Source organism: Hydractinia symbiolongicarpus, chromosome 11 (assembly GCF_029227915.1).
Source record: "Hydractinia symbiolongicarpus strain clone_291-10 chromosome 11, HSymV2.1, whole genome shotgun sequence".
NCBI lineage: Eukaryota > Metazoa > Cnidaria > Hydrozoa > Anthoathecata > Hydractiniidae > Hydractinia > Hydractinia symbiolongicarpus.
In genome coordinates, this window is record NC_079885.1 from 29,932,994 (window position 1) to 29,948,579 (window position 15,586).

The window sequence follows — 15,586 nt, forward strand, 5'->3', positions numbered from 1 at the left end:
CCCAGGGTGTAAACTCATTTCCCGAACGATTTTTTAAATTATTATTTCACCACTAAAGCCCATGAGACTTGTAGTTTTTAAAAATGTTTTCATTTTTGATGAGACGCTGAATAAAAGAAGTTTAAACGCAGGCAAACGAAAACCCGCGACTTCCCGTAAATCCCGGACTCGGTCCGTATAGTCAAAAGTATACAAAGAAAGTACCCAGGGAGTACACTCATTTCCCGAACGATTTTTTAAAATATTTTTTCACCACTAAAACGCATGAGACTTGTAGTTTTTAAAAATGTTTTCATTTTTGATGAGACGCTGAATAAAAGAAGTTTAATCGCCGGCAAACGAAAACCTGCGATTTCCCGTAAATCCCGGACTCGCCCCGTATAGTCAAAAGTATACAAAGAAAGTACCCGGGGTGTAAACTCATTTCCCGAACAATTTTTTAAATTATTATTTCACCACTACAACGCATGAGACTTGTAGTTTTTAAAAATGTTTTCATTTTTGATGGCACGCTGAATAAAAGAAGTTTAATCGCCGGCAAACGAAAACCCGCCATTTCCCGTAAACCCCGGACTCGGCCCGTATAGTCAAAAGTATACAAAGAAAGTACCCAGGGAGTAAACTCATTTCCCGAACGATTTTTTAAATTATTTTTTCACCACTACAACGCATGAGACTTGTAGTTTTCAAAAATGTTTTCATTTTTGAAGAGACGCTGAATAAAAGAAGTTTAACCCTATTTGTACCGGGAGTGCGCTGAATGAGCGCACCCTTTCACATTTTTATGCGGCTTTTCATGAAAAATTAAGCGACCCGCATGAGCTTCGCAGACTTTTAATATTTTTTTAGGGCGGTTAAGACCGGCAAATTTTTTTTCTGAAAAATTTATGTTTTGCGGCCATTATGGGGCCAATGTCAAAAAAGGCGCAAAAGCGAAAAATGAAATATTTCGAATTGTGTTATATTTTCAGTCTTATTGATGTTAATTAGATAAATAGGATAGATGGTATAGCAAAGAGGGCTTATATATAATAAAAAATATAATTATTGCGTTTGTGACATAAATTACCCCTTTATATATTATTAGTCTAATAAAAAAATTACAAAATGGGACCGAAAAAGGCTAGAATTTCATCTGAGGAAGCCATTCAAAATATATTGAGATTTTTTGAAGAAGATAACGTAGACGAAGCTATGGATGAAGAACTTGATGATGAAGATGATTTGGAAGAATTGTGCGGTGAAATTGGTAATATATATAGCTATATTATATATACATATATATAATCTCTCTGTCTAACTTCGCGTATATATATGGCGCATTGGTTGCGAGAAGCAAAATATGTCTCAAAATGTGTGATAATTTATTTTTAGTATTTTTGTTTGTCTCATAGATAAAGAAATAGTTGAAGAAGAGGATCATCAACATGATAACGATGACCGTGTAGGTGATGCTGACAATGATGCGTCCGAAAGTGAAGAGGAAGCCGGAGCAAACCATTTGAGGAGACGTCGACTTACGAAATATCGCTTAGTAAACAGTATTGCTGCCGCTACAAATTTAGAAAATTATAACGTTTTTCCAATACCACCAGAATCAAAGTCTATCCAAAGCATTTTCAAAATAGATAATAAGAAGAAAAATGACATAATTCGTACTTTCCAGAATCAGCCACAAGCTGGAAATGTTGGTCGAAATAATCGTGCAAATGTTATTACTGGACGACAAGGCCCACAACCAAAAGCTTGTGAAACTGCATCACCCCGTTCTGCTTTTGAGCTCTACTTCACTCCTGAAATTGTGAATAACATTTTGTTGTGCACCAACAGAAAGATTAGACGCACTCTGTCCAAACTACCCGATAATTTCTTGACGCAAAATAGTAGGTATTCGTACATGAAAGAAACCTCTGTTGAAGAAATTTATGCATTTATTGGATTGTACCTATATCGAGGACTATACAAACTAAACTGTATATCTGCTCATAGATTATTCTCAAACCAATATGGTCCGCCAATATTCAGCGCCACTATGTCGAGAAATAGGTTTTTTTTTATACGTACAAACCTTTGTTTTGACGACGAGACAACAAGAGATGAAAGATGGAAACATGACCGTTTTGCGGCAATGCGTGAAGTTTTTGAATCTTTCAATTATGAATGCATGTCATGCCTTGTACCGGGCGACTATCTATCACTTGATGAAACCCTGTATCCAATGAGGACACAGATAAGTTTCAAACAGTACAATCCCAACAAACCCGCCAAATACGGTTTATTACTGAAAGCCATAAATGCAGCACGATATCCGTATACATTCCTTGCAGCTCCATATAGCGGCAAACCACAGGGAGATCCAGGAATTTATTATGTACCAGGCACTGAGGAAATAGTAAAATACATGATAAAACAACTATCAAATGTTGTCTCGCTGGCCGGACGTAATATATCTTTCGACAGATTATATACATCAATCCCGCTTGCGCTTTGGTTGTATGAAAGGGATATCACTTGTGTTGGTACAATGCAGATCAACAGGAAAGGAATTCCAATTGAAATGAAAGATTTCAAACAAAGAGAGCCACTGTCCAGTGAAGTGTATTGGCAAAAAGATGGGCCGCTGTCCTTATCTTCATATGTAGTGAAAACTTCAAACGGAAAGAAAAATGTACTCATGTTGTCAACACTAGAACCAATCCTAGGTACAACCAAGGATGATAATTGCCACAAATTGGGGTTATATAAACTATATGACTTTACAAAGGGGGGTACTGATATTGTGGATCAGAGGATGGGGTTTCACACGACGAAGACAAAGTCAAGAAAGTGGACGTTTGTTATGTTTTCTTACATGTTGGATACCGCTCGAGTAAATTCTTCGACGATATATTCACTGAATAAAGGTATTGATCCGCTACAACAAAAGTCTTTTGAATACGCCTTTCAATTAGTCATGGAATTGGTGAAACCAACCATACAAAAAAGAAGTCAAAATGGTATGTTGTCCATCACAAAACAAAAAATAAATCTTGTCTTGGGTAATGCGCAATGTAATCCGGAACCGCGTGCAGCTATTGGTCCTGCATTTGCAGAAACAAGGAAACGGTGTACTGTTTGTCAGGCTGAGAATGCAGGAGAAAATTATTCCCAAAAGAAAAAATCTATTCCGTGTGTCAAATCACTTTGTCAATCATGTGGCAATACAACGTGTCAGGCCCATATGATACAAAAATGTATGTCGTGTTCAAAGAAATGAACGTTCTGGTTTCAGCTGATGATATGAACCTTACTGACATTATTTTACTTCTTTTTGTTTATTTTTGTCATGTTTTATACTAATAGCAGGGTTTTGGTGTAAAAAAACTAATTCATGTCAAAAAACCTTCTTTAGGGACATTTTTTTGAAAAATCCTTATTTTTCGCCCTTTTTTTTCAGCCGCTCATGTTGATTGGGGCAGTGAGAATGTAATTTAGCTTGAAAACATCCAAAGTAGGTGTTTTTTGGTACAATATAGATACATAATGTTACTGTAAAAAAATCAGGTTCACCGCTTTTATGCGAAAGATTTTCTTGGGGGTGCGCTCAATCAGCGCGCCCCTGGGATTTGAACGTCAAAAAAGCCCCGGTACGAATAGGGTTAATCGCCCTAAAACGAAAATCCGCGATTTCCGTAAATCCCGGACTCGGCCCGTATAGTCCAAAGTATACAAAGAAAGTACCCTGTGAGTAAACTCATTTCCCGAACGATTTTTTAAATTATTTTTTCACCACTAAAACGCATGAGACTTGTAGTTTTCAGAAATGTTTTCATTTTTGATGAGACGCTGAATAAAAGAAGTTTAATCGCCGGCAAACGAAAACCCGCCATTTCCCGTAAACCCCGGACTCGGCCCGTATAGTCAAAAGTATACAAAGAAAGTACCCAGGGAGTAAACTCATTTCCCGAACGATTTTTTAAATTATTTTTTCACCACTAAAACGCATAAGACTTGTAGTTTTCAAAAATGTTTTCATTTTTGATGAGACGCTTAATGAAAGAAGTTTAATCGCCGGCAAACGAAAACCCGCGATTTCCCGTAAATCCCGGGCTTGGCCCGTATAGTCGAATGTATACAAAGAAAGTACCCTGTGAGTAAACTCATTTCTCGAACGATTTTTTAAATTATTTTTTCACCACTAAAACGCATGAGACTTGTAGTTTTCAGAAATGTTTTCATTTTTGATGAGACGCTTAATGAAAGAAGTTTAATCGCCGGCAAACGAAAACCCGCCATTTCCCGTAAACCCCGGACTCGGCCCGTATAGTCAAAAGTATACAAAGAAAGTACCCAGGGAGTAAACTCATTTCCCGAACGATTTTTTAAATTATTTTTTCACCACTACAACGCATGAGACTTGTAGTTTTCAAAAATGTTTTCATTTTTGAAGAGACGCTGAATAAAAGAAGTTTAATCGCCCTAAAACGAAAATCCGCGATTTCCGTAATTCCCGGACTCGGCCCGTATAGTCCAAAGTATACAAAGAAAGTACCCAGGGAGTACACTCATTTCCCGAACGATTTTTTAAAATATTTTTTCACCACTAAAACGCATGAGACTTGTAGTTTTTAAAAATGTTTTCATTTTTGTTGAGACGCTGAATAAAAGAAGTTTAATCGCCGGCAAACGAAAACCTGCGATTTCCCGTAAATCCCGGACTCGGCCCGTATAGTCAAAAGTATACAAAGAAAGTACCCGGGGTGTAAACTCATTTCCCGAACAATTTTTTAAATTATTATTTCACCACTACAACGCATGACACTTTTAGTTTTCAGAAATGTTTTCATTTTTGATGAGACGCTTAATGAAAGAAGTTTAATCGCCGGCAAACGAAAACCCGCCATTTCCCGTAAACCCCGGACTCGGCCCGTATAGTCAAAAGTAAACAAAAAAGGACCCAGGGAGTAAACTCATTTCCCGAACGATTTTTTAAATTATTTTTTCACCACTACAACGCATGAGACTTGTAGTTTTTAAAAATGTTTTCATTTTTGATGAGACGCTTAATGAAAGAAGTTTAATCGCCGGCAAACGAAAACCCGCAATTTCCCGTAAATCCCGGGCTTGGCCCGTATAGTCGAATGTATACAAAGAAAGTACCCTGTGAGTAAACTCATTTCTCGAACGATTTTTTAAATTATTTTTTCACCACTAAAACGCATGAGACTTGTAGTTTTCAGAAATGTTTTCATTTTTGATGAGACGCTTAATGAAAGAAGTTTAATCGCCGGCAAACGAAAACCCGCCATTTCCCGTAAACCCCGGACTCGGCCCGTATAGTCAAAAGTATACAAAGAAAGTACCCAGGGAGTAAACTCATTTCCCGAACGATTTTTTAAATTATTTTTTCACCACTACAACGCATAAGACTTGTAGTTTTCAAAAATGTTTTCATTTTTGATGAGACGCTTAATGAAAGAAGTTTAATCGCCGGCAAACGAAAACCCGCGATTTCCCGTAAATCCCGGGCTTGGCCCGTATAGTCGAATGTATACAAAGAAAGTACCCTGTGAGTAAACTCATTTCTCGAACGATTTTTTAAATTATTTTTTCACCACTAAAACGCATGAGACTTGTAGTTTTCAGAAATGTTTTCATTTTTGATGAGACGCTTAATGAAAGAAGTTTAATCGCCGGCAAACGAAAACCCGCCATTTCCCGTAAACCCCGGACTCGGCCCGTATAGTCAAAAGTATACAAAGAAAGTACCTGGGGTGTAAACTCATTTCCCGAACGATTTTTTAAATTATTATTTCACCACTAAAGCCCATGAGACTTATAGTTTTTAAAAATGTTTTCATTTTTGATGAGACGCTGAATAAAAGAAGTTTAATCGCCGGTAAACGAAAACCCGCCATTTCCCGTAAACCCCGGACTCGGCCCGTATAGTCAAAAGTATACAAAGAAAGTACCCAGGGAGTAAACTCATTTCCCGAACGATTTTTTAAATTATTTTTTCACCACTACAACGCATGAGTCTTGTACTTTTCAAAAATGTTTTCATTTTTGATGAGACGCTTAATGAAAGAGGTTTAATCGCCGGCAAACGAAATCCCGCGATTTCCCGTAAATCCGGGGCTTGGCCCGTATAGTCGAATGTATACAAAGAAAGTACCCAGGGAGTAAACTCATTTCCCGAACGATTTTTTAAATTTTTTTTCACCACTAAAACGCATGAGACTTGTAGTTTTCAAAAATGTTTTCATTTTTGATGAGACGCTGAATAAAAGAAGTTTAATCGCCGGCAAACGAAAACCCGCGATTTCCCGTAAATCCGGGGCTTGGCCCGTATAGTCGAATGTATACAAAGAAAGTACCCAGGGAGTAAACTCATTTCCCGAACGATTTTTTAAATTTTTTTTCACCACTAAAACGCATGAGACTTGTAGTTTTCAAAAATGTTTTCATTTTTGATGAGACGCTGAATAAAAGAAGTTTAATCGCCGGCAAACGAAAACCCGCGATTTCCCGTAAATCCCGGACTCGGCCCGTATAGTCAAAAGTATACAAGGAAAGTAACCAGTAAGTAAACTCATTTCCCGAACGAATTTTTAAATTATTTTTTCACCACTAAAACGCATGAGACTTGTAGTTTTCAAAAATGATTTCATTTTTGATGAGACGCTTAATGAAAGTGGTTTAACCGCCGGCAAACGAAAACCCGCGATTTCCCGTAAATCCCGGTCTTGGCCGCATAGTCGAATGTATACAAAGAAATTACCCTGTGAGTAAACTCATTTCCAAAACGATTTCTTTAAATTATCTTTTCACCACTAAAACGCTTGAGACTTGCAGTTTTCAAAAATGATTTCATTTTTGATGAGACGCTTAATGAAAGTGGTTTAATCGCCGGCACACGAAAACCCGCGATTTCCCGTAAATCCCGGTCTTGGCCGCATAGTCGAATGTATACAAAGAAATTACCCTGTGAGTAAACTCATTTCCAAAACGATTTTTTAAATTATCTTTTCACCACCAAAACGCTTGAGACTTGCAGTTTTCAAAAATGTTTTCATTTTTGATGAGACGCTGAATAAAAGAAGTTTAATCGCCGGCAAACAAAAACCCGCCATTTCCCGTAAACCCCGGACTCGGCCCGCATAGTCAAAATTATACAAAGAAAGTACCCAGGGAGTAAACTCATTTCCCGAACGATTTTTTAAATTATTTTTTCACCACTAAAACGCATGAGACTTGAAGTTTTCAAAAATGTTTTCATTTTTGATGGGACGCTGAATAAAAGAAGTTTAATCGCCGGCAAACGAAAACCTGCGATTTCCCGTAAATCCCGGACTCGGCCCGTATAGTCAAAAGCATACAAAGAAAGTACCCAGGGTGTAAACTCATTTCCCGAACGATTTTTTAAATTATTATTTCACCACTAAAGCCCATGAGACTTGTAGTTTTTAAAAATGTTTTCATTTTTGATGAGACGCTGAATAAAAGAAGTTTAAACGCAGGCAAACGAAAACCCGCGACTTCTCGTAAATCCCGGACTCGGTCCGTATAGTCAAAAGTATACAAAGAAGGTACCCAGGGAGTAAACTCATTTCCCGAACGATTTTTTAAAATATTTTTTCACCACTAAAACGCATGAGACTTGTAGTTTTTAAAAATGTTTTCATTTTTGATGGGACGCTGAATAAAAGAAGTTTAATCGCCGGCAAACGAAAACCCGCGATTTCCCGTAAATCCCGGGCTTGGCCCGTATAGTCAAAAGTATACAAAGAAAGTACCCAGGCAGTACACTCATTTTCCGAACGATTTTTTAAATTATTTTTTCACCACTACAACGCATGAGACTTGAAGTTTTCAAAAATGTTTTCATTTTTGATGGGACGCTGAATAAAAGAAGTTTAATCGCCGGCAAACGAAAACCCGCGATTTCCCGTAAATCCCGGGCTTGGCCCGTATAGTCAAAAGTATACAAAGAAAGTACCCGGGGTGTAAACTCATTTCCCGAACGATTTTTTAAATTATTATTTCACCACTAAAGCCCATGAGACTTATAGTTTTTAAAAATGTTTTCATTTTTGATGAGACGCTGAATAAAAGAAGTTTAATCGCCGGTAAACGAAAAGCCGCCATTTCCCGTAAACCCCGGACTCGGCCCGTATAGTCAAAAGTATACAAGGAAAGTAACCAGTAAGTAAACTCATTTCCCGAACGAATTTTTAAATTATTTTTTCACCACTAAAATGCATGAGACTTGTAGTTTTCAAAAATGATTTCATTTTTGATGAGACGCTTAATGAAAGTGGTTTAATCGCCGGCAAACGAAAACCCGCGATTTCCCGTAAATCCCGGTCTTGGCCGCATAGTCGAATGTATACAAAGAAATTACCCTGTGAGTAAACTCATTTCCAAAACGATTTTTTAAATTATCTTTTCACCACTAAAACGCTTGAGACTTGCAGTTTTCAAAAATGTTTTCATTTGTGATGAGACGCTGAATAAAAGAAGTTTAATCGCCGGCAAACGAAAACCCGCCATTTCCCGTAATCCCCGGACTCGGCCCGCATAGTCAAAAGTATACAAAGAAAGTACCCAGGGAGTAAACTCATTTCCCGAACGATTTTTTAAATTCACCACTAAAACGCATGAGACTTAAAGTTTTCAAAAATGTTTTCATTTTTGATGGGACGCTGAATAAAAGAAGTTTAATCGCCGGCAAACGAAAACCTGCGATTTCCCGTAAATCCCGGACTCGGCCCGTATAGTCAAAAGCATACAAAGAAAGTACCCAGGGTGTAAACTCATTTCCCGAACGATTTTTTAAATTATTATTTCACCACTAAAACCCATGAGACTTGTAGTTTTTAAAAATGTTTTCATTTTTGATGAGACGCTGAATAAAAGAAGTTTAAACGCCGGCAAACGAAAACCCGCGACTTCCCGTAAATCCCGGACTCGGCCCGTATAGTCAAAAGTATACAAAGAAAGTACCCAGGGAGTAAACTCATTTCCCGAACGATTTTTTAAAACATTCTTTCACCACTAAAACGCATGAGACTTGTAGTTTTCAAAAATGTTTTCATTTTTGATGAGACGCTGAATAAAAGAAGTTTAATCGCCGGCAAACGAAAACCTGCGATTTCCCGTAAATCCCGGACTCGGCCCGTATAGTCAAAAGTATACAAAGAAAGTACCCGGGGTGTAAACTCATTTCCCGAACGATTTTTTAAATTATTATTTCACCACTAAAGCCCATGAGACTTATAGTTTTTAAAAATGTTTTCATTTTTGATGAGACGCTGAATAAAAGAAGTTTAATCGCCGGTAAACGAAAACCCGCCATTTCCCGTAAACCCCGGACTCGGCCCGTATAGTCAAAAGTATACAAAGAAAGTACCCAGGGAGTAAACTCATTTCCCGAACGATTTTTTAAATTATTTTTTCACCACTACAACGCATGAGACTTGTAGTTTTCAAAAATGTTTTCATTTTTGATGAGACGCTTAATGAAAGAGGTTTAATCGCCGGCAAACGAAATCCCGCGATTTCCCGTAAATCCGGGGCTTGGCCCGTATAGTCGAATGTATACAAAGAAAGTACCCAGGGAGTAAACTCATTTCCCGAACGATTTTTTAAATTTTTTTTCACCACTAAAACGCATGAGACTTGTAGTTTTCAAAAATGTTTTCATTCTTGATGAGACGCTTAATGAAAGAGGTTTAATCGCCGGCAAACGAAAACCCGCGATTTCCCGTAAATCCCGGGCTTGGCCCGTATAGTCGAATGTATACAAAGAAAGTACCCTGTGAGTAAACTCATTTCCAGAACAATTTTTTAAATTATTTTTTCACCACTAAAACGCATAAGACTTGAAGTTTTTAAAAATTTTTTCATTTTTGATGAGACGCTGAATAAAAGAAGTTTAATAACCGGCAAACGAAAACCCGCGATTTCCCGTAAATCCCGGGCTTGGCCCGTATAGTCAAAAGTATACAAAGAAAGTACCCAGGGAGTAAACTCATTTCCCGAACGATTTTTTAAATTATTTTTTCACCACTAAAACGCATGAGACTTGTAGTTTTCAAAAATGTTTTCATTTTTGATGAGACGCTGAATAAAAGAAGTTTAATCGCCGGTAAACGAAAACCCGCCATTTCCCGTAAACCCCGGACTCGGCCCGTATAGTCAAAAGTATACAAAGAAAGTACCCAGGGAGTAAACTCATTTCCCGAACGATTTTTTAAATTATTTTTTCACCACTACAACGCATGAGACTTGTAGTTTTCAAAAATGTTTTCATTTTTGATGAGACGCTTAATGAAAGAGGTTTAATCGCCGGCAAACGAAATCCCGCGATTTCCCGTAAATCCGGGGCTTGGCCCGTATAGTCGAATGTATACAAAGAAAGTACCCAGGGAGTAAACTCATTTCCCGAACGATTTTTTAAATTTTTTTTCACCACTAAAACGCATGAGACTTGTAGTTTTCAAAAATGTTTTCATTCTTGATGAGACGCTTAATGAAAGAGGTTTAATCGCCGGCAAACGAAAACCCGCGATTTCCCGTAAATCCCGGGCTTGGCCCGTATAGTCGAATGTATACAAAGAAAGTACCCTGTGAGTAAACTCATTTCCAGAACAATTTTTTAAATTATTTTTTCACCACTAAAACGCATAAGACTTGTAGTTTTTAAAAATTTTTTCATTTTTGATGAGACGCTGAATAAAAGAAGTTTAATAACCGGCAAACGAAAACCCGCGATTTCCCGTAAATCCCGGGCTTGGCCCGTATAGTCAAAAGTATACAAAGAAAGTACCCAGGGAGTAAACTCATTTCCCGAACGATTTTTTAAATTATTTTTTCACCACTAAAACGCATGAGACTTGTAGTTTTCAAAAATGTTTTCATTTTTGATGAGACGCTGAATAAAAGAAGTTTAATCGCCGGCAAACGAAAACCCGCGATTTCCCGTAAATCCCGGACTCGGCCCGTATAGTCAAAAGTATACAAGGAAAGTAACCAGTAAGTAAACTCATTTCCCGAACGAATTTTTAAATTATTTTTTCACCACTAAAACGCATGAGACTTGTAGTTTTCAAAAATGATTTCATTTTTGATGAGACGCTTAATGAAAGTGGTTTAATCGCCAGCAAACGAAAACCCGCGATTTCCCGTAAATCCCGGTCTTGGCAGCATAGTCGAATGTATACAAAGAAATTACCCTGTGAGTAAACTCATTTCCAAAACGATTTTTTAAATTATCTTTTCACCACTAAAACGCTTGAGACTTGCAGTTTTCAAAAATGTTTTCATTTTTGATGAGACGCTGAATAAAAGAAGTTTAATCGCCGGCAAACGAAAACCCGCCATTTCCCGTAAACCCCGGACTCGGCCCGCATAGTCAAAATTATACAAGGAAAGTACCCAGGGAGTAAACTCATTTCCCGAACGATTTTTTAAATTATTTTTTCACCACTAAAACGCATGAGACTTGAAGTTTTCAAAAATGTTTTCATTTTTGATGGGACGCTGAATAAAAGAAGTTTAATCGCCGGCAAACGAAAACCTGCGATTTCCCGTAAATCCCGGACTCGGCCCGTATAGTCAAAAGCATACAAAGAAAGTACCCAGGGTGTAAACTCATTTCCCGAACGATTTTTTAAATTATTATTTCACCACTAAAGCCCATGAGACTTGTAGTTTTTAAAAATGTCTTCATTTTTGATGAGACGCTGAATAAAAGAAGTTTAATCGCAGGCAAACGAAAACCCGCGACTTCCCGTAAATCCCGGACTCGGTCCGTATAGTCAAAAGTATACAAAGAAAGTACCCAGGGAGTAAACTCATTTCCCGAACGATTTTTTAAAATATTTTTTCACCACTAAAACGCATGAGACTTGTAGTTTTTAAAAATGTTTTCATTTTTGATGAGACGCTGAATAAAAGAAGTTTAATCGCCGGCAAACGAAAACCTGCGATTTCCCGTAAATCCCGGACTCGGCCCGTATAGTCAAAAGTATACAAAGAAAGTACCCGGGGTGTAAACTCATTTCCCGAACAATTTTTTAAATTATTATTTCACCACTAAAGCCCATAAGACTTATAGTTTTTAAAAATGTTTTCATTTTTGATGAGACGCTGAATAAAAGAAGTTTAATCGCCGGTAAACGAAAACCCGCCATTTCCCGTAAACCCCGGACTCGGCCCGTATAGTCAAAAGTATACAAAGAAAGTACCCAGGGAGTAAACTCATTTTCCGAACGATTTTTTAAATTATTTTTTCACCACTACAACGCATGAGACTTGTAGTTTTTAAAAATGTTTTCATTTTTGATGAGACGCTGAATAAAAGAAGTTTATTCGCCGGCAAACGAAAACCCGCCATTTCCCGTAAACCCCGGACTCGGCCCGTATTGTCAAAAGTATACAAAGAAAGTACCCAGGGAGTAAACTCATTTCCCGATCGATTTTTTAAATTATTTTTTCACCACTACAACGCATGAGACTTGTAGTTTTCAAAAATGTTTTCATTTTTGAAGAGACGCTGAATAAAAGAAGTTCAATCGCCCTCAAACGAAAATCCGCGATTTCCGTAAATCCCGGACTCGGCCCGTATAGTCCAAAGTATACAAAGAAAGTACCGAGGGAGTAAACTCATTTCCCGAACGATTTTTTAAATTATTTTTTCACCACTAAAACGCATGAGACTTGTAGTTTTCAAAAATGTTTTCATTTTTGATGAGACGCTTAATGAAAGAGGTTTAATCGCCGGCAAACGAAATCCCGCGATTTCCCGTAAATCCCGGGCTTGGCCCGTATAGTCGAATGTATAAAAAGAAAGTACCCAGGGAGTAAACTCATTTCCTGATCGATTTTTTAAATTATTTTTTCACCACTAAAACGCATAAGACTTGTAGTTTTCAAAAATGTTTTCATTTTTGATGGGACGCTTAATGAAAGAAGTTTAATCGCCGGCAAACGAAAACCCGCGATTTGCCGTAAATCCCGGACTCGGCCCGTATAGTCAAAAGTATACAAGGAAAGTACCCAGTAAGTAAACTCATTTCCCGAACGAATTTTTAAAATATTTTTTCACCACTAAAACGCATGAGACTTGTAGTTTTTAAAAATGTTTTCATTTTTGATGAGACGCTGAATAAAAGAAGTTTAATCGCCGGCAAACGAAAACCTGCGATTTCCCGTAAATCCCGGACTCGGCCCGTATAGTCAAAAGTATACAAAGAAAGTACCTGGGGTGTAAACTCATTTCCCGAACAATTTTTTAAATTATTATTTCACCACTAAAGCCCATAAGACTTATAGTTTTTAAAAATGTTTTCATTTTTGATGAGACGCTGAATAAAAGAAGTTTAATCGCCGGTAAACGAAAACCCGCCATTTCCCGTAAACCCCGGACTCGGCCCGTATAGTCAAAAGTATACAAAGAAAGTACCCAGGGAGTAAACTCATTTTCCGAACGATTTTTTAAATTATTTTTTCACCACTACAACGCATGAGACTTGTAGTTTTTAAAAATGTTTTCATTTTTGATGAGACGCTGAATAAAAGAAGTTTAATCGCCGGCAAACGAAAACCCGCCATTTCCCGTAAACCCCGGACTCGGCCCGTATTGTCAAAAGTATACAAAGAAAGTACCCAGGGAGTAAACTCATTTCCCGATCGATTTTTTAAATTATTTTTTCACCACTACAACGCATGAGACTTGTAGTTTTCAAAAATGTTTTCATTTTTGAAGAGACGCTGAGTAAAAGAAGTTCAATCGCCCTCAAACGAAAATCCGCGATTTCCGTAAATCCCGGACTCGGCCCGTATAGTCCAAAGTATACAAAGAAAGTACCGAGGGAGTAAACTCATTTCCCGAACGATTTTTTAAATTATTTTTTCACCACTAAAACGCATGAGACTTGTAGTTTTCAAAAATGTTTTCATTTTTGATGAGACGCTTAATGAAAGAGGTTTAATCGCCGGCAAACGAAATCTCGCGATTTCCCGTAAATCCCGGGCTTGGCCCGTATAGTCGAATGTATAAAAAGAAAGTACCCAGGGAGTAAACTCATTTCCTGATCGATTTTTTAAATTATTTTTTCACCACTAAAACGCATAAGACTTGTAGTTTTTAAAAATGTCTTCATTTTTGATGAGACGCTGAATAAAAGAAGTTTAATCGCAGGCAAACGAAAACCCGCGACTTCCCGTAAATCCCGGACTCGGTCCGTATAGTCAAAAGTATACAAAGAAAGTACCCAGGGAGTAAACTCATTTCCCGAACGATTTTTTAAATTATTTTTTCACCACTAAAACGCATGAGACTTGAAGTTTTCAAAAATGTTTTCATTTTTGATGGGACGCTGAATAAAAGAAGTTTAATCGCCGGCAAACGAAAACCTGCGATTTCCCGTAAATCCCGGACTCGGCCCGTATAGTCAAAAGCATACAAAGAAAGTACCCAGGGTGTAAACTCATTTCCCGAACGATTTTTTAAATTATTATTTCACCACTAAAGCCCATGAGACTTGTAGTTTTTAAAAATGTCTTCATTTTTGATGAGACGCTGAATAAAAGAAGTTTAATCGCAGGCAAACGAAAACCCGCGACTTCCCGTAAATCCCGGACTCGGTCCGTATAGTCAAAAGTATACAAAGAAAGTACCCAGGGAGTAAACTCATTTCCCGAACGATTTTTTAAAATATTTTTTCACCACTAAAACGCATGAGACTTGTAGTTTTTAAAAATGTTTTCATTTTTGATGAGACGCTGAATAAAAGAAGTTTAATCGCCGGCAAACGAAAACCTGCGATTTCCCGTAAATCCCGGACTCGGCCCGTATAGTCAAAAGTATACAAAGAAAGTACCCGGGGTGTAAACTCATTTCCCGAACAATTTTTTAAATTATTATTTCACCACTAAAGCCCATAAGACTTATAGTTTTTAAAAATGTTTTCATTTTTGATGAGACGCTGAATAAAAGAAGTTTAATCGCCGGTAAACGAAAACCCGCCATTTCCCGTAAACCCCGGACTCGGCCCGTATAGTCAAAAGTATACAAAGAAAGTACCCAGGGAGTAAACTCATTTTCCGAACGATTTTTTAAATTATTTTTTCACCACTACAACGCATGAGACTTGTAGTTTTTAAAAATGTTTTCATTTTTGATGAGACGCTGAATAAAAGAAGTTTAATCGCCGGCAAACGAAAACCCGCCATTTCCCGTAAACCCCGGACTCGGCCCGTATTGTCAAAAGTATACAAAGAAAGTACCCAGGGAGTAAACTCATTTCCCGATCGATTTTTTAAATTATTTTTTCACCACTACAACGCATGAGACTTGTAGTTTTCAAAAATGTTTTCATTTTTGAAGAGACGCTGAATAAAAGAAGTTCAATCGCCCTCAAACGAAAATCCGCGATTTCCGTAAATCCCGGACTCGGCCCGTATAGTCCAAAGTATACAAAGAAAGTACCGAGGGAGTAAACTCATTTCCCGAACGATTTTTTAAATTATTTTTTCACCACTAAAACGCATGAGACTTGTAGTTTTCAAAAATGTTTTCATTTTTGATGAGACGCTTAAT

At 37.6% G+C, this 15,586-nt stretch overlaps 1 protein-coding gene across 1 annotated transcript; it reads left to right on the forward strand.

Moving 5' to 3' along the window:
* The first annotated feature begins 1,107 nt into the window (after positions 1–1,107).
* LOC130613645 (piggyBac transposable element-derived protein 1-like) lies at positions 1,108–3,474 on the forward strand. The gene is made up of 3 exons (XM_057434958.1): positions 1,108–1,249; positions 1,395–3,233; positions 3,437–3,474. Exons 1-3 carry the CDS (start codon positions 1,108–1,110, stop codon positions 3,472–3,474), a joined length of 2,019 nt encoding a protein of 672 aa, XP_057290941.1.
* The last annotated feature ends 12,112 nt before the right edge of the window (positions 3,475–15,586 follow it).